Genomic DNA, 17,804 nt, shown 5'->3' on the forward strand with positions numbered 1-17,804 from the left:
TAAACATAAACACAGCAAGTAAGTCCCTTCAGATTGATTCAGCCCTCCGATGTAGTGAATCCAATCAGCTTTGTATTCCTGTGAAACTTTTCTTTTGACCAACCCATCATGTACTCAAAAAGAAGTGTAACAGCCTTCAGTTCTTAGGAGGCTTTAGATTTTTGGCAGGAAACTGTTTGAACCTCCTGCTTTTAGTCACTCAGATGTCAACTTCAAATAATTTTTTATTCATCCATGGGATGTGGGCATCGCTGGCTAGGCCAGTATTTATTGCCCATCCCTAATTGCATTTAAGAGTCAACCACATTGCTGTGGGTCTGGAGTCACATGTAGGGCCAGATCAGGTAAGGACGGCAGATTTCCTTTCCTAAAGGACATTAGTGAACCGGATGGTTTTTACGACAATCGGCTATGGTTTCATAGTCATCATCAGACTTTTAACTCTAGATTTTTGTTGGATTCAAATTTCACCATCCGCCAAGGAATTTGAACCTGGGTCCCCAGAGGATTACCCTGGGTCTCTGGAATACTAGTCCAGTATTATTAATGTTAACTCCTTTTATGTGGAATTACTCAAAACAATATGCCTTGCTCTTATTTACAATAAACAAATGTCATAAATACAATGATATGAATGACAAAAACATAAACATGGCCCTCTCAAACATATATACTTTACACCATGGAAGCAATAATTTCTTTCACATCAAAACACCAATCAGCTAATTAAGGTCAAGGAACAAGCCCACTTAATCTCCCAATCAAAACATATCGTCTGATTGTGAACAATGCCCTTTAAAAACAAGATCAGTTTTTGGGTCTCCAGAGAATGCAGCATGAAAATTAAATAAAAATATCTTGAGGAGAGTGAATCTGCTTTTAGAAAACGAGTATAAAAATACAGAAATGGCTCAATTTTTACTTTTGGGAACTTAATAGAAATATATATCTTTGTATAATAGTCATAAAAGTTCATTTCAAAGCAGTGATCCTTCTGCCCACCTATTTGCCACTAATCTGATATAAAGGAGAGTCAATGGGAATGCAGCATGGTTTTATGTTGAGAATAACATACATTCAATCGTGGAAGTCCAGAAGTAATTTCTTTCTCAAACAAAGACAAAAATTGCTGGAAAAACTCAGCAGATCTGACAGCACCTGTGGACAGAAAGACAGAGTTAACGTTTCGAGTCCGTATGACTCTTCTTCAGAAGTCTTGTTCTTGTTTCTGTTGGCTGATCCATAAAACAATGTTAGTGATGGAGCCTTGGGGAGGAACCAATTGCCATGGTCTAGTTTCCGTGGTCTACTCTCTTCTTGGTTGAAGGGTGCTGAGTGGATCCAAGTGGCTCAGAAAGAGGCAGGTAACAAAAGTAATTTTAAAAAAATCGACAGCTGTCCTTAACGTACAAACATGACTCTTGACGCCTTCATTCTTTTGGTCATCCTCGGACTTGTTTATGCATTTCCGCATTGTGAATAACAGTGGGTAACATTGATCCATCTCAATGGGCGATGAGGGTCAACTTTCTGTTTCATGCTGTAAAGGCTCAGTTTCATTTAGATTTGTCACTGTTTGTACCTGCACTGATGGCACTGGTGTTAACTCATATTCGTGTGGCCTGATACAGCTACTGAATAAAAAGGAAAGAATGAAAGGATTCAGCAAAGCTGAGTAAACGCATTTTTGATAAATGTTGTCAATCAACCAAATAAAGTGAAAAAAACAGCCATCTGTCCAGTAAGGGGCTGATGAGAACTCTCTGATATGCAGGAACATATTTTTGGTACCTTCAGCTGTACACTGCCCATGCATCATCTGCCCCTCTTACTGTTTGCTTTTCCCTCCTTCCTCTCCACCATTGAAGGGTGTTTGTTCTCTGCCTCAAGCACTTTGCCTTGCCCGTTTGCTCAGGGGTCAGCCTTAGCTCAGTAGTAACATGCATCCACCTTTTGAGTCCAGAAGGTTGTAGGTTCAAGCCACCCCCAAGAGCTGAACACGTAATCTAGTGCGGTGTTGTACTGTTGAAGGTACCATGTTTCAGCCCAAATGCTAAACCAAGCCTCCGCTTACCTCGCAAGTGGATGTATAATGTAAGTTTGTCTATCTGTCCATTTGAACTCTTTTGCTTTGCCACATCCCCATACCTCCACATTTCCATAGTGTTATTGTTTCTTCTTCTGTGGGGAAGTGAATGGATTTTGCTTGACAATTCCCTATGGTACCATGGTTCAGGTTGAGGGCTCAGTGCAGAGGATTGTGGGCATGAATGTACATCACTTCTCTCTCATATATATTTTAAATTGGGACAGAGAGAGTGAGGGGCTTATTCGACATTGCTCCTTTGCAGCAAACCTTACTGTGATGACCTTAAGATACACAGTTGGTTAAATTGCACACTAATGCACACACATTGGGCAGAATTTTGCCCTTGTCGGGCTCGCTCAGCGGGGGCAGGCGGGGGGCGTTCGGGAAGCCAACTGCCGCCTCGCGATCGGGGGCGAACCGCGATTTCATGCTGGCCGGCCAATTAAGGGCCGCCCAGTGTGAAACGCTTGCTGCAGTGCTCAGCGCTGCCTGTGCAGGGTGGTGGGGGGCAGAGGAGGGCGAGAGGGGTGAGTGTGGAACTTCATGCATGCACGCGGATGCGCGCTGGAAAATCTCCCTGAGGCACAGAGCTACCTCAGGCAGATAAAGAGTTCCGAAAACAAAAATGAAGAATTTTTAAATGTTAATAAACATGTCCCCTCATGTGACTCTGTCACATAAGCAGGGACATGTTATTAATGAGATGTCAATTTTTAAATTTTATTTTTATTTGCTGTTGGAAACCTCATCCCACTCGTGGATGAGGTTTCTTAAGAAGTGTAAAGGCCGCATGGCCTTTTCGCCTGCCCCGCCAACTGTAAGGTTGGACGGGCAGCGAAAAATTCAAGTTAATTAATACTTCAATGGCCTTAATAGACCTTCTAATTGTTGGCAGGCGTGCTGCCGATTCCCACTCCTGCCCGCCGACCGAACTATCACGCGACTGCATGTTGATGTTGGGACGCTCGCCCGACATCGCGCGTCATTTCACGCTCAAGTGCCCGCCCGCCAAGGTGAAAATTCTGCCCATTATCTTTTAAATTGGTTATAACAACTGGAGCCTGGAAGCTAGTGTGAGCTACATCTGGCTGCATTTTCTATCCTTTTTGCAATCCCTCAGGAGGATGAAGTTCCCTTCTCATCTTGGAATCACTCTGCTGCCAACATTAATAAGAATGCTTTACAAAGTTACAATGTATTTACAGCCCAGAAACAGGCCATTCAGCCCAGCAAGTCCATGCCTCCTTTAATCCATTTTCATCTCACCCCTTCAACATATCTCTTTATTCCTTTCTCCTCTGTGAACTTACCCTGCCTCCCCGTAAATCTATCTATGTTATTTGCCTCAGCTTCTCTGTTTTGGAGGGACAGCGGGAGTCCATAATCTAACAATCTCTAGACAAAGGCGTTTTGCCTGAATTCCCTTTTGGATTCAGCAGTATTATTCTTATATTTATGGCCCCCAGTTCTGGTCTTGCCCGCAGGTGGAAATATCTTCATTATGTTTACCCTGTTCGTAATCTTATATATCTCTATCAGATCACCCTTCAGTCTTCCCTTTTCTAGCAGAGCAGCCCCAGCCTGTTCAATCTTTCCTCATAGATTTAATCTCCCAATTCTGGTATCATTCTAATAAATCTGTTTTGCACCTCCTCCGGTGCCTCAATATTCTTTTTTATAGTATGGAAACCAGAGGTGTTCACAGTACTCCAAGAGCAGTCTAACCAAGGCTTTATACAAGTTAAACATAACTCCTCCTACACAGGGCAGAATTTTACGGCCCCGTCATGGTTGGGGCGGGGCCTGAAAATGTGGCGTGTCGTTCTAAACTCCATTGACTTCGGTGAGACTGGAAGATCCCACCGGTGGGAGGGGCCGTAAAATTCAGCCCCCGTTCTCAGACATGACACTAATTACAAACAATGCAAAGAGGTAGAACAGGCCGTGTTTTATTTTATTTAGTTCCACTTTTGTCCATTCTTGGCTGTCAGCAGAATGCTTGGAGGGAGCTGGAGGTTCACTGCTCTGCTTCCTCTCCCAGGAACTCAGTGTTGTACTGCGTGATCAGAATGGGATGAAGGTGTTGAGCTACCATAAGAAAACTGAAGTATTTTCTAGATACATGATGACAGTGAGGGGGGAGCCTTGCCTGTCAGCAGCATGTGCTGGAAAATGGTGGGCATTGGCCCAGGATAGTTCTGAAATGCATTGCGTGTGAGGGAAAGATTTCTGCTCCTCCCCTAATCCTTAATAATTTTGGCCAACAGCCAATTTATCAATCTCAATTTTAAGAATATCGATTAGCATTGCGGGGAATTATGGAGAAAGACCGTAAGACCATAGGACCATAAGACATAGGGACGTAGGCCATTCGGCCCTTTCGAGTCTGCTCCACCATTCAATGAGATCATGGCTGATGTGATAATCCTCAACTCCACTTTCTTGCCTTTTCTTCATAACCCTTGATTTCCTTACTGATTAAAAATCTGTCTATCTCAGCCTTGAATACACTTAACAGCACACCCTCTTCAGCAAAGAATTCCACAGATTGACTACCCTCTGAGAGAAGGAATTCCTCTCATCTCCATTTTAAATGGGCACCCCCTTACTCTGAGATTATGCCCTCTGGTCCTAGACTCTCTCACAAGGAAAACCAACCTCTCAGCTTCTACCCTGTCAAGCCCCCTAAGAATCTTATATGTTTCAATAAAGTCACCTCTCATTCTTCTAAATTCCAATGAGTACAGGCCCAACCTACTCAACCTCTCCTCACAAGAAAATCCCTCCATACCCGGGATCAACCTAGTGAACTTCTCTGGACTGCCCCCAATGCCAGTATATCTTTCCTTAGTTAAGGGAACCAAAATTGTTCACAGTATTCTAAGTGTGTCTAACTAGTGCCTAGTATAGTTTCAGCAAGACTTCTCCATTTTTATACTCCATTCCCTTTGAAATAAAGGCCAACATTCCATTTGCCTTCCTTATTACCTGCTGAACTTGTATGCTAGTTTTTTGTGATTCATGCATGAGGGCACCAAAATCCCTCTATGTTGCAGCTTTCTGCAGTCTTTCTCCATTTAAATAATATTCAGCTCCTCTATTCTTCCGGCAAAAGTGCATAACCTCACATTTTCCCGCATTATATTCCTTCTGCCAAGTTTTTGCTCACTCACTTAACCTGACTATATCCCTTTGTAGACTCCTTGTGTCATCCTCACCACTTGCCTTCCCACCCATTTTTGTGTCATCCGCAAACTTGGTGATAGTACATTCATTTCCCTCATCTAAGTCATTTATATATATTGTAAATAATTGAGGCCCCAGCACTGATCCCTGTGGCACTCTACTAGTTACAGGTTTCCATCCTGAAAATGCTCCCCTCGTCCCAACTCCCTGTCCTCTATTAGTTAGACAATCCTCTATCCATGCTAATATACTACCCCCAACACCGTGGGCTCTTATCTTATTAAGTAGCCTTATGTGCAGTACCTTATATTTAAATTTCCAAAAGACATTTGATATTATGTCTACTGGTTCCCCTTTATCTATCCTGCTTGTTACCTCCTCAAAGAATTCTAATAAATTTGTTAGGCATGACTTCCCCTTCATGAAGCCATGCTGACTCTGCTTGATTAGATTATGTATTTCTAAATGCTCTGCTATTACATTCTTTATAATAGACTCCAACATTTTCCCAATGACAGATGTTAAGATAACTGGAATTAGGAATAAACAATATAGTTGCTATGTCTAATGAAATATATGAGCAGATTTGATAGCTAACTCCTCGTTCTATGTTAGTGCATGTCCTCATATTGTTCACTGTTTCCATAGCTCCACAGTGAATTCCATAGTTTCTGAAATTCAGGTTTGCAAACAGGCCAAAACATATCCTATTTCTAAGGAATAATCTCTAAAATGGGGCTAGGCTACTTCAGAATGAAGTCATGAAGCAACTTTTCAGATAAATGGTAGTGGGCATCTGGAAATCTCTGTCCCCATGAAAAGGCATCAGATGCAGATTACATTGAAGTGTTCAAGTCTGAGATAGCTCGATCTTTGTAAGTGTATCAAATGATTAAGGAGTTAAAGTGGGTATATGGAGCTTTTCATAAAACTACACAGAATTTGCAGCACAAGCCAGGCCATTTTGTAAATGGAGTTGAGGTACAGCTAGATCAGCCATGACCTAACTGAGTAGGCAAGCAAGCTCAAGGAACTAGATGGCCTATTCCTGTTCCTATCTTCTGCTACACCCATTAAAATTTTCAAGACTGAGATAGATAGATTTGTGCTAGGTAAGGATATTCAGGCATTATGGAGCAAAAGTGGGCAAATCGAGTTGAGGTACAGATCAGCCATGATCTAATGAGAGGCAGGCCATTTAAGACTAAGATGAGGAGGAATTTCTTCACTCAAAGGGTGGTGAAACTTTGGAATTCCTTCACTCAAAGGGTGGTGAAACTTTGGAATTCTCTACCCCAGAGGGCTGTGGAATCATTGAGCATGTTCAAAACAGAAATCAATAGATTTCTGGACACTAATGACATCAATGGGTATGGGCATAGCGCAGGAAAGTGGCGTTGAGGTAGTTGATCAAATGGCGGAAGAGACTCAATGGGCCGAATGGCCTACTCCTGCTCTTTGGTTCCTAAACAATAATGGGAAGGTTTGAAGGGCTGAATGGCATCCCTCTGGTCCTATATTCTGTTGGGTCTTAAGTGAATGAGATTATGCTACATCAATCCAATCTGAGTTGAGTGCACAAAATGTCTCCTAATTTGATGCTGATTGAAGTTAAAAAAAATCTCAACATGCCATTCCTTGACTCATAACAGAAGCAAAAACTGTGCTGCCCCAGGATCTTGTAGTGGAGGGTTCAGTGTTTGAATTTGGCATCAATTCTGGGGCAGAAGTGCTACAAAAAACAGCGATTCAACAAAGTGCCTTCACAATACTCACATTTTCTTTTTGAAAACAACTGTCCAAAGCAACAATAGAATGCATATTGTGATGATAAACAAGCTGCCTGTGCTGGTACCTTTGGTTAAGAGAATGAAAGACAATATTGTTAGGTCAGCATGGTTAAACATGAAACTGCATTAAGAATTCACACACCACAGTAGACATGTAAAGAATTAAGGTCAATTTTGCTGTTAATTATGCTCGGGGAAAAATGCCTTAGATGCAAAACAGAGGGAGGGCGGAAGACTCATATTGACAGGTGTCTTTTTTAAAATTCTTTCACAGGGGTTTTTTATTCTTTTGCATCGTTGGCAAGGCCAGCATTTATTGTCTATCCCTAATTGCCCTTGAGGTGGTGGTGGGGAGCTGCCTTCTTGAACTGCTGCAGTCCATGTGGTGTAGGTACACCCACAGTGCTGTTAGGAAGGGAGTTCCAGGATTTTGACCCAGTGACAGTGAAGGAACGACGATATATTTCCAAGTTAGGGTGGTGAGTGACTTGGAGGGGAGCTTGCAGGTGGTGGTGCTCCCATGCATCTGCTGCCTTTGTCCTTCTAGATGGTAGCGGTTGTGGGTTTGGAAGGTGCTTTCTAAGGAGCCTTGGTGAGTTGCTGCAGTGCATCTTGTAGATGGTGCACACTGCTGCTACTGTGCGTCGGTGGTGGAGGGAGTGGATGTTGAAGATGGTGGATGAGGTGACAATCAAGCAGGATGCTTTGTCTTGTATGTTGTCAAGCATCTGGAGTGTTGTTGGAGATGCACTCATCCAAGCACTCCTTTACGTTGCTCCAGGATTTCCTAGGTTTCCTTTGAGGGATCATTTGTACAAGGCTAACAAGGCTCCACCTTCTTGATCGCCTGCTTCATTTTCCAGCAGCATGGGGATGTTTCGAGGGTCTCGGGCCAACTGCCTAGCTCCTCCCCATTTGGAGGGGCAGACAGCAGTACCTCTGAGTAAATCCCAGTGTATATTTTGGTTCTGGAGGCCTTTCACCTACAAGAGCCAGAGGGAAGATGAGGAGAGCTTTTTTTAAGCACGAGTTGTTATGATCAGGAATGCACTTCGGGAAAGGCCAATGTAAGCAGATTCAATAGTGACATTTAAAAAGGGAATTGGATAAATACTGTACTTACCAAAGAAATATTTGCAGGGCTATGGAGAAAGAAGAGCAGGCTCTTCCAAAGGGCTGGCACAGGCATGAAGGGCAGAATGACCTCCTTTTGTGATTTGTCCAGAAGCCAGAAATGACTTTTTGTGTTTCCCTTTTTAAATAGCTTTTTAAAATTACATTTTAGGTTAAAAAAATTCTGTCTAGTTCATTGACTGGGTGATATTATCCCCATTGTAACAATTCCCTGAAAATTAAGCTTTCTTTGCTCGTGCCTTACCGACAATTACTCCAATGTTTCTTCCAGCAGTTACTGTTTGATTGACGTCTGTGAATAATAATAATAATAAAACAGAAATATATTTATTACCATACTGATTGTCTACCGGAATATCAGCATTACAAAGAGGACAAGCTGATGATCCAAAGGGGGCATTCAGATAATGCCATAAGACCCCCTCCAGCGGCTCAGTTCACCACATTTGCCCAGTTTTGCACTGAGAGATGAAGGGCAAGAAGGTCGGGGGTACAATCCTCAATCCTTTTATTTTCAGGTTGCCGTCAGTAAGGGAACTAAACAAATGTCCTGAATACTCCTGAGGATAAAAGGGAGGTGAAAGAAGCTGCTACAGCTCCCCTCCGGCCCCTACCTCCCCACCCCTAGCTGCTATCCGGTGACCCTTGCTGATAAGAGTTAGCTGTCGTGGACTGTTGGACGAGGTTGCCCACCATAGAGAAAGAATCTGTCAAATTTCACTGTCTCGCTTTACGAATTAAAGTGGCAGCTCAGCAAAGTATTGGTGGCTGTGTAATTCTACACCAATATTATTCAGCACCTTCAGCAGTGGGGACAGAAGTCTGGAAGGAAAAAGCAATGAGGCTTGCAACGGAGTCAAAGGAAAGGCCTTAATTTCACTGAGGCACCCATGATTGTTTCCCTATGGCAATAAAAGTAAACTCTTTGCTGTGCAATTGTGAGAAAAAAGGTCCTTACTTAAGTAATCCATGGTTGACAGAGAAAATGCTTTCCCCATTCAGTGAGTTACTGCTTGGTGCACTGACATAAGGATCTTGTTCCTGAGCTTCCTACGCACAACACAGCTTGAATTAATCTCACCTGCTGGCAGCTATCATCACACCTCTTGCCCTATTCAGGATGCACACCTGAATGCGAAAGCGCCCCTGCAATTATGACCTTGTGCAACTTGTTAGGCAGGCGCGGTGGCGGGGGGGGTGGGGGGGCTGGGGTCCAGGAACGGTCGCGAAACGGACTGCTGACTGCGATTTCGCGCTGGCGGCCCAACCAGTGCGAAACAGGCGCTGATCACCTCAGCCAAAACAGAAACAGAAACAGAAATACCTGGAAAAATCAGCAGGTCTGGCAGCATCGGCGGAGAAGAGCACAGTTAACGTTTCGAGTCCTCATGACCCTTCAACAGAACTAAGTAAAAATAGGAAAGGGGTGAAATATAAGCTGGTTTAAGGGGGGGGGGGGGCGCGTTGTTGGGACAAGCAGCCAGTGATAGGAGGAGATAACCAAAAGATGTCACAGACAAAAGGACAAAGAGGTGTTGAAGGTGGTGATATTATCTAAGGAATGTGCTAATTAAGAGTAGGAAGCAGGACAAACAAGGTACAGATAGCCCTAGTGGGGGTGGGGTGAAGGAATACTAAAAAGGCTAAAAGGTAGAGATAAACAATGGGTGGAAATACATTTAAAAATAATGGAAATAGGTGGGAAAAGAAAAATCTATATAAATTATTGGAAAAAACAAAAAGGAGGGGGAAGAAACGGAAAGGGAGTGGGGATGGAGGAGAGAGTTCAAGATCTAAAATTGTTGAACTCAATATTCAGTCCGGAAGGCTGTAAAGTGCCTAGTCGGAAGATGAGGTGCTGTTCCTCCAGTTTGCGTTGAGCTTCACTGGAATAATGCAGCAGGCCAAGGACGGACATGTGGGCATGAGAGCAGGGTGGAGTGTTGAAATGGCAAGCGACAGGGAGGTCTGGGTCATGCTTGTGGACAGACCGAAGGTATTCTGCAAAGCGGTCACCCAGTCTGCGTTTGGTGTCTCCAATGTAGAGGAAACCGCATTGGGAGCAGCGAAAGCAGTAGACTAAATTGAGGGAAGTGCAAGTGAAATGCTGCTTCACTTGAAAGGAGTGTTTGGGCCCTTGGACGGTGAGGAGAGAGGAAGTGAAAGGGCAGGTGTTGCACCTTCTGCGGTTGCATGGGAAGGTGCCGTGGGAGGGGGTTGAGGTGTAGGGGGTGATGGAGGAGTGGACCAGGGTGTCACGGAGGGAAAGATCCCTGCGGAATGCCACCAGGGGGGTGAAGGGAAGATGTGTTTGGTGGTGGCATCATGCTGGAGTTGGCAGAAATGGCGGAGGATGATCCTTTGAATGCGGAGGCTGGTGGGGTGATAAGTGAGGACAAGGGGGACCCTATCATGTTTCTGGGAGGGAGAAAGGATCTGCCCTCACCCCCCCCCTACCTTAAACCAGCTTCTATTTCACCCCTTTCCTATTTTTACTTATTTCTGTTGAAGGGTCATGAGGACTCGAAACGTCAACTGTGCTCTCCTCCGTCGATGCTGCCAGACCTGCTGAGTTTTTCCAGGTATTTCTGTTTCTGTTATTGTTTTGGATTTCCAGCATCCGCAGTTTTTCTGCTTTTATCGCTGATCACCTCCGCGCTGCCGGAGCGGCGGGAGGAGCGCGAGCGCTGGAGCCTGCGCATTCACGGGGGGCGGGGGGGGGAAGGGAGAGCAGGCGCTGGAACCTGCGCATACGCGGGGCGTAGAGTGCGAGCGCTGGAGTCTGCGCATGCGTGGGGGGGGGGGGGGGGCGCTGGGGGGAAAGAGAGAGCGAGCGCTGGAACCTGCGCATACGCGGGGGGAAGAGTGCGAGCGCTGGAGTCTGCGCATGCGTGGGGGGGCGGGGGGGGGGGGGAGAGAGCGCGAGCGCTGGAGCCTGCGCATACGCGGGGGGGGGGGAAGAGTGCGAGCGCTGGAGCCTGCGCATGCGCGCGGGGCGGGGGCACGCACTGGAAGCTCCCTGAAGACGCCGAGCTGCCTCAGGGAGCTGAAAAATTTTAAAAAGAAAAATAAAGTTTTTAAAAAATAAAGGGAGCAGGTCCCCACATGTGAATCTGTCACGTGAATAGGGACACAATCAAAATGCTGCTTCAAAATTTTTATTTTTCATTTTTTTAAATTGCTGTTGGAAACCTCACCCTGCCCCAGGGATGAGGTTTCCTCGAAAATGCAAAGGCCGCCTGGTCTATTCGCCCGCCCACTAACCATAAGGTTGGAAGGGCAGCAAAAAATGGGATTAAATTCATTGATTAATGGCCTCGACAGGCCTCTTAATTGTCGGTGGGCGCGCTGCCGACTCTTGCGCGCACCCGCCGACCGAAATATCGTGTGAGTGCGCGATGATGCCGGGACGCTCACCCCACGTCATCGCATACTATTTTACTCCCGATCGGGTCAGACACGTGCCCGCCTGTGGGATGTAAAATTCTGCCCTTGATTTTCATCGTCCCACCACTTTTGGCCACACCTTCAGCTGCCCAGGCCCTGAGTTCTAAAATTCCCTTCTTAAAACCCTCCCCTTTCTCTCCTCCTTTGGCCCAATGGGTTGTTCTTCTTCTCCACCTTTGGCCTACTGCTCATGCATCCAAGTCCTTCCAGAGCTCGGGGTGATAGTTGGTCAGTGTTGGGTTTAACGTGGGATCAGATATGGCCAATTTCGCAGCTCCAAGGGTGTACAGTGTCATATTGGCCGTGTATGTGACTTTTGACATTGCCGCCTGAAACAGGCGTCAGGCCCCTCACATAGGCTAATGAGGGGACTAGCACTGGTTTAGGGTCTCCTGGAGAAACTGGCTTGTTCTGAGTGGAGCAGCTAGGCTTCAGATTTGGCACCGGCCATCACCAAAAAAGTAAGTTTTGATTTAAAAAAAAATACATGTAGAACCAAGAAAAGCAGAAATTCTCCTCTCAGAATTCCAACTACCCTCCATCTCCCGTCCCCCACCATTCCTCTCTCTTACGTTAGAGCTGCTTGTACTTAGCAATAATGAATTTCAATAAATACTTGTAAAGATCTGTCATTTTGGACTTGGCTTCCGAATAGAATCACCCAGCTGGTATTAAAAGCTAACTGGCTTCTGCAGAAACACACATTGTCCAAGAGTGTGCGTGCTTGAATAATGTGCTTGAAGTGGAAACTCTCACTTTGTTTTCTTTCCATCTTTAATCCAAGGTCATTAAGGTGAACAGTGCTATCCCCACTGAGATCAGCTAAAAAATACGCAGATTAAACCTGGGACATACCTGACCTGTACCATCTCCGTAGAATTGTCATTCACACATACTGATGTTAATAGGAGCTCTAGGAATGAATCTTACACCAGTTACGTACTGGTTTTCCTGCAATTATGCAATTTGCCTGAATTTTCAGTCAGGCGGGCTGCCATGTGAAGATATGACTCACCCAACTTACTCAGAAGGCCCAATTCCAGGCCAGCCCTGGGACCCAGGTACACTTCCAAGTTCAGAAGTGTCCCTTCCCGCCCGAAAACAGCCACCACTGAATTTCGACCCCCAAATCTCTCTCTGTAATGAGGAAGAGTAATTCAGATACACCAGAGGGAAGGGAGAGGCAATTAACAAAATAATAAAAGCAATCAGGACATGTAGCCTGGGAACTCCAACAAGTTGGTTGTGGCTTAAATCCAACTAGTTGGGTTGAGTTTTATAATGGTGAATTTGGGACTGCTGTTAAATGAGGCAGGGTGAAGGAAAAACAAAGTCTCCAGCTCAAGTGTTTGATCACATTGTGCCACTGAGAGAGGTTTATGCAGAAGTAATTCTACATTATACACCAATTGATCTCCATGGCATTGCACAAGGGGAGTTCAGATATTTTCAGGTCAAGTGGGGTTGGAGGATGGGGAAATAATGGACCAGTCAGGAGGGTAGAGGGGGCACATGGGAGCAGGAGGGAAAAGTGGGGAGGTGAAGGAGAGAGGAGATTAAAGGGCTAGAGATGAATAACTAGAGCGAGGGAAAACAAAAATTGCCGGAAAAACTCAGCAGGTCTGACAGCATCCGTGGAGCCTGATATGGACTCAAAGCGTAAACTCTGTCTTTCTCTCCAAAGATGCTGTCAGACCTGCTGAAATTTTTCCAGTAATTTTTGTGTTTGTTTCAGATTTCCAGCATCTGCAGTATTTTGCTTTTATCTTATTGTCAGAGCGAAGGAGACTGAGAATGGGAGAGCGAGAGAGAAAGGGGAGAGAACAGAGGAGAAAAGCAGTGAGGGAAAAGGGAGAGAGACTGGGGATGGAGTGAGGGTGAACGAATAGAGGAGGGAGGAGAACAGGAGGGAGTAGAGGAGCATAGGGAATGGGGAAAGTAGAGGGGAGGGAAGAGGAGGAGCCGGGTGAAGGAAAGAAGGAAAGGAAGAGAAGTGCAGAGGAAGAGGAAGGAGCAGAGCAAAAGAGGATCAGGGTAGATGGAAAGAACAAGAGTGAGGAGGAGGAGAGGAGAGGATGGAGTGATGGGGGAATTGGGGATTGAGGATGGGGTGAAGTGGAGAGGTAAGGAGGGAATCGTTTGGGAGTTATGTTGCCATGCTCTGTGATTTTGTTCCATATAGCCAAACCTGAAACTAAGCTTTATAAGATGGTCTATTGTGTATTACAGCTTTGTGGTTTCAGTTTATTTAAGTAATTGAGATCTTTCCCGTTTTAAAGTATGGGATGCAGATATTGGCATGTTTCATTACCTCTAATTCCAATTTGCAGTTCTGCCAATTGTAGAACATCTCAAGGCACCAACTTTTTGTTAGTTAACTAGCTTTTTAATTTGTTTTTGAGGTCGACTGGCTTGTGCTCTGTAAAAGTGCTCTGTGTTCATCCTCAGGGACATTTTAAATTGCAAAATCTTCTGCTACTTGTACACCATTTATCTGGAAGGCTCTGTCATGTAACGCTATGTTGTATGTAGCAATAAGCTCATAGCAAGACCTTTAGAATGCTGAGACCACACACTGCGGATAATTTCGGATATAGCACACATCCCACCCAATGGCATTAACGAGGGGCTGCAACCATTTTCACAGCTGGGCCTTGTTTGACTGTGCCCAGTGAGTAATGAAAGGCAGCTTGGCGATTGAGGAGGGTGGGAAACCCAGAGGCTCCTCAGCAGAGCCCAGCTAGAGGTCATTGCTTAAAGAGGGTGCTGCGGGTTTTGGTGGCAATCCTGATAGGTGGACACGGCAGGGAACCAGCAGGAAGCTGGAAGATTTTGTGGAGACATGAAGAACGCTTATTCTCTTCCTGGCCCCACTAAAATCAGTTCCCCAGCTCGCTCCAGTTTTCTCCTGGAGCTGCCTTCAGTGGCTCCGTTAACGACTGCCTGTAAGGTTGCTCAGGGATGATAGGCAGACAGGAAGAGGAGGAAGCCTCTAACCTTCTACTGTTCAACCAGATCATTTCTGAGCTGGCAATTCCACCAGGCAGACTACATGCTCCTCCCAGTAGCCCATGAAAATTGTGGCAGGGGCCTACATCTGGTATAGGATCCCTATTAAAAGATTTTGTTAATGCCCCTGCCTGTTTCAGGATGGAGTGCAGGCTGCCTAACTTGAGGCCCACACAAAAGAAATGACTTGGGAGTGACCAAGTGTCTTAAAAACATTTGTTCATCTGCTAGTTGCCTGCTTCCCAGCATTAACTAAACACTAGGCAGCCAAAAATTGCCCCCGCTATCTTTCATGTAAAGTCAGATTACAGACTGCTCTACATCTTAGTATGATAATTAATGTTTTGATTTTCACATCTGCCCATTACTACCATTGATTTGGCTTTGAATGCAGAAGCTACTGTTTGACTCAAAAGATTTGGATAGACCTTTTTCTCTATGGAGTGCTAAATATTGTCTCATTTGAATCAAACTGTACAGCTTCAGCCTGCCTCTAGCGATGAATAGTGCAAAATCTGGCATATAAGGTACATCTTGTGCCTTTTTTGGTCTTATTATTGGAATCTTGTGCTTATCATGTAGTATTTTCTGTCAACAAGCCTCACATTGCAGATCTTATTGGGAGAATGCCAAGTCAATGTCTGGATGACATTCATTGTGTTAATCAATAACACATAACAGAAACGCAATGTGAAGAGCTAATGTTCTTAAAGCATTCTCGTTCAATCCTGAAACACACTGGGAAAAAGCTCTGGGACAATACTAACATCTCGTTTGACAACCCCATTGTAGATTCCATTCCACCTACACAGAAATCAATGGTCCATATTAAACCATCTTAGGGCATTGCATGGTCATTGTGGTCATGTTGTAAACTTGGATGAGAGATCACACACAATTTAACTGGGAACATCAGTCCCAAACAATAGACCAGATTGTAAATCAATCCCTGCTTCAATTTGATTGCTGAGAACATCTCAGACTTATGTCATTTCCGAATCTGGACTTGGTTATTTGAAGGTTGCTCATTATCCCTTTTTCTATATACACACATCCTTGGTATTCAACCTCCAATTTTCTCCCATCCTTTCTTGAAGGTGCTGACTTGGGTATGATTTTTAAGGGCGCTAAGCACTCTTTTATACTTTCCACAAGCAGCCATTCTTCATGCATAAGTAACAACAACAATTTATAGTTATATAGCACCTTTAAGGTAATACGGTATTACAGTTGAATAAAGGCAACTACAGAGGCATGAGGGAGGAGCTGGCCAGAATTGACTGGGAGATAAGCCTAGCAGGAAAGACAGTGGAACAGCAATGGCAGGACTTTCTGGGAGTAATTTGGGAGACACAGCAAAAATTCAGCCCTAGGAAGAAGAAGCATACTAAAGGGAGGACGAGGCAACCATGGCTGACAAGGGAAGTTAGGGACAGCATAAAAGCTAAAGAGAAAGCATACAATGCGGCGAAGAGCAATGGGAAACCAGGGGATTGGGAAGCCTACAAAGACCAACAAAAAACAACTAAAAAAGAAATAAGGAGGGAGAAGATTAAATATGAGGGTAAACTAGCCAGTAATATAAAATAAGGTTGCAAGAGTTTTTTTTAGATATATAAAGGATAAGAGAGAGGCAAAAGTGGACATTGGGCCACTGGAAAATGACGCTGGAGAAGTAGTAGTGGGGAATAAAGAAATGGCGGAGGAACTGAGTAGGTACTTTGCGTCAGTCTTCACGGAGGAAGACATGAATAACGTCCCCAAAGTTCAAGAGAGTCGGGGGGCAGAGATGAGTATGGTGGCCATTACAAAGGAGAAGGTGCTAGGAAAACTGAAATGTCTGAAGGTGGATAAATTACCTGGACCAGATGGATTACACCCCAGAGTTCTGAAGGAGATAGCTGAAGAGATAGTGGAGGCGTTAGTGGTGATCTTTCAGGAATCACTCGAGTCAGGGAGGGTTCTAGAGGACTGGAAAATCGCTAATGTAACCCCCCTGTTTAAGAAGGGAGTGAGGCAAAAGACGGGAAATTACAGGCCGATTAGCCAGACCTCGGTTGTTGGTAAGATTTTAGAGTCTATTATTAAGGATGAGATTTCAGAATACTTGGAAGTGCATGGTAAAATAGGGCAAAGTCAGCATGGTTTCATCAAGGGGAGGTCATGCCTGACAAATCTGTTAGAATTCTTTGAGGAGGTAACGAGTAGGTTAGACAAAGGAGAGCCAATGGATGTTATCTACTTGGACTTCCAGAAGGTCTTTGACAAGGTGCTGCAAAGGAGGCTGCTCAGTAAGATAAGAGCCCATGGTGTTAGAGGCAAGGTACTAGCATGGATAGAAGACTGGCTGTCTGGCAGGAGGAGAGAGTGGGGATAAGGGGGTCCTTCTCAGGATGGCGGCCGGTGACTAGTGGAGTTCCGCAGGGGTCAGTGTTGCGACCACAACTTTTCACTTTATACATTAATGATCTAGATGAAGGAACTGAGGGCATCCTGGCTAAGTTTGCAGATGATACAAAGATAGGTGGAAGGACAGGTAGTATTGAGGAGGCGGGGAGGCTGCAGAAGGATTTGGACAGGTTAGGAGAATGGGCAAAGAAGTGGCAGATGGAATACAACGTGGGGAAGTGTGAGGTCATGCACTTTGGTAGGAAGAATAGAGGCATAGACTATTTTCTAAATGGGGAGACGGTTCAGAAATCTGGAGTGCAAAGGTACTTGGGAGTCCTAGTCCAGGATTCTTTTAAGGTTAACTTGCAGGTTGAGTCAGTAGTTAGGAAGGCAAATGCAATGTTGGCATTTATTTCGAGAGGACCAGAATATAAAAGCAGGGAGGTGCTGCTGAGACTTTATAAGGCTCTGGTCAGACCACATTTAGAATATTGTGAGCAATTTTGGGCCCCTTATCTCAGGAAGGATGTGCTGGCCTGGAGACGGTCCAGAGGAGGTTCACGAGAATAATCCCAGGAATGAAAGGTTTAACAAAAGAGGAACGTTTGAGGACTCTGGGTCTATACTCGATGGAGTTTAGAAGGATGAGGGGGAATCTGATTGAAACTTACAGAATACTGAAAGGCCTGGATAGAGTGGACGTGGGGAAGATGTTTCCATTAGTAGGAGAGACTAGGACCCAAGGGCACAGCCTCAGA

At 44.9% G+C, this 17,804-nt stretch overlaps 1 protein-coding gene across 1 annotated transcript in view; it reads right to left on the reverse strand.

Annotated features, from left to right (window-relative positions):
- Positions 1–55: 55 nt before the first annotated feature.
- The window catches only part of LOC144687226 (uncharacterized), an 88,720-nt gene continuing 70,971 nt past the window's right edge, over positions 56–17,804 (reverse strand). The window contains exons 7-9 of the mRNA XM_078553033.1: positions 8,444–8,491; positions 7,052–7,130; positions 56–1,634 (exon numbers count right to left, since the gene is read on the reverse strand). Coding sequence (XP_078409159.1) covers positions 1,523–1,634; positions 7,052–7,130; positions 8,444–8,491 — 239 coding nt within the window. The 3' untranslated portion in view covers positions 56–1,522. The remainder of the gene's footprint in view (positions 1,635–7,051; positions 7,131–8,443; positions 8,492–17,804) is intronic.

This window comes from Cetorhinus maximus, chromosome 12 (assembly GCF_964194155.1).
Source record: "Cetorhinus maximus chromosome 12, sCetMax3.hap1.1, whole genome shotgun sequence".
NCBI classification, from domain to species: domain Eukaryota; kingdom Metazoa; phylum Chordata; class Chondrichthyes; order Lamniformes; family Cetorhinidae; genus Cetorhinus; species Cetorhinus maximus.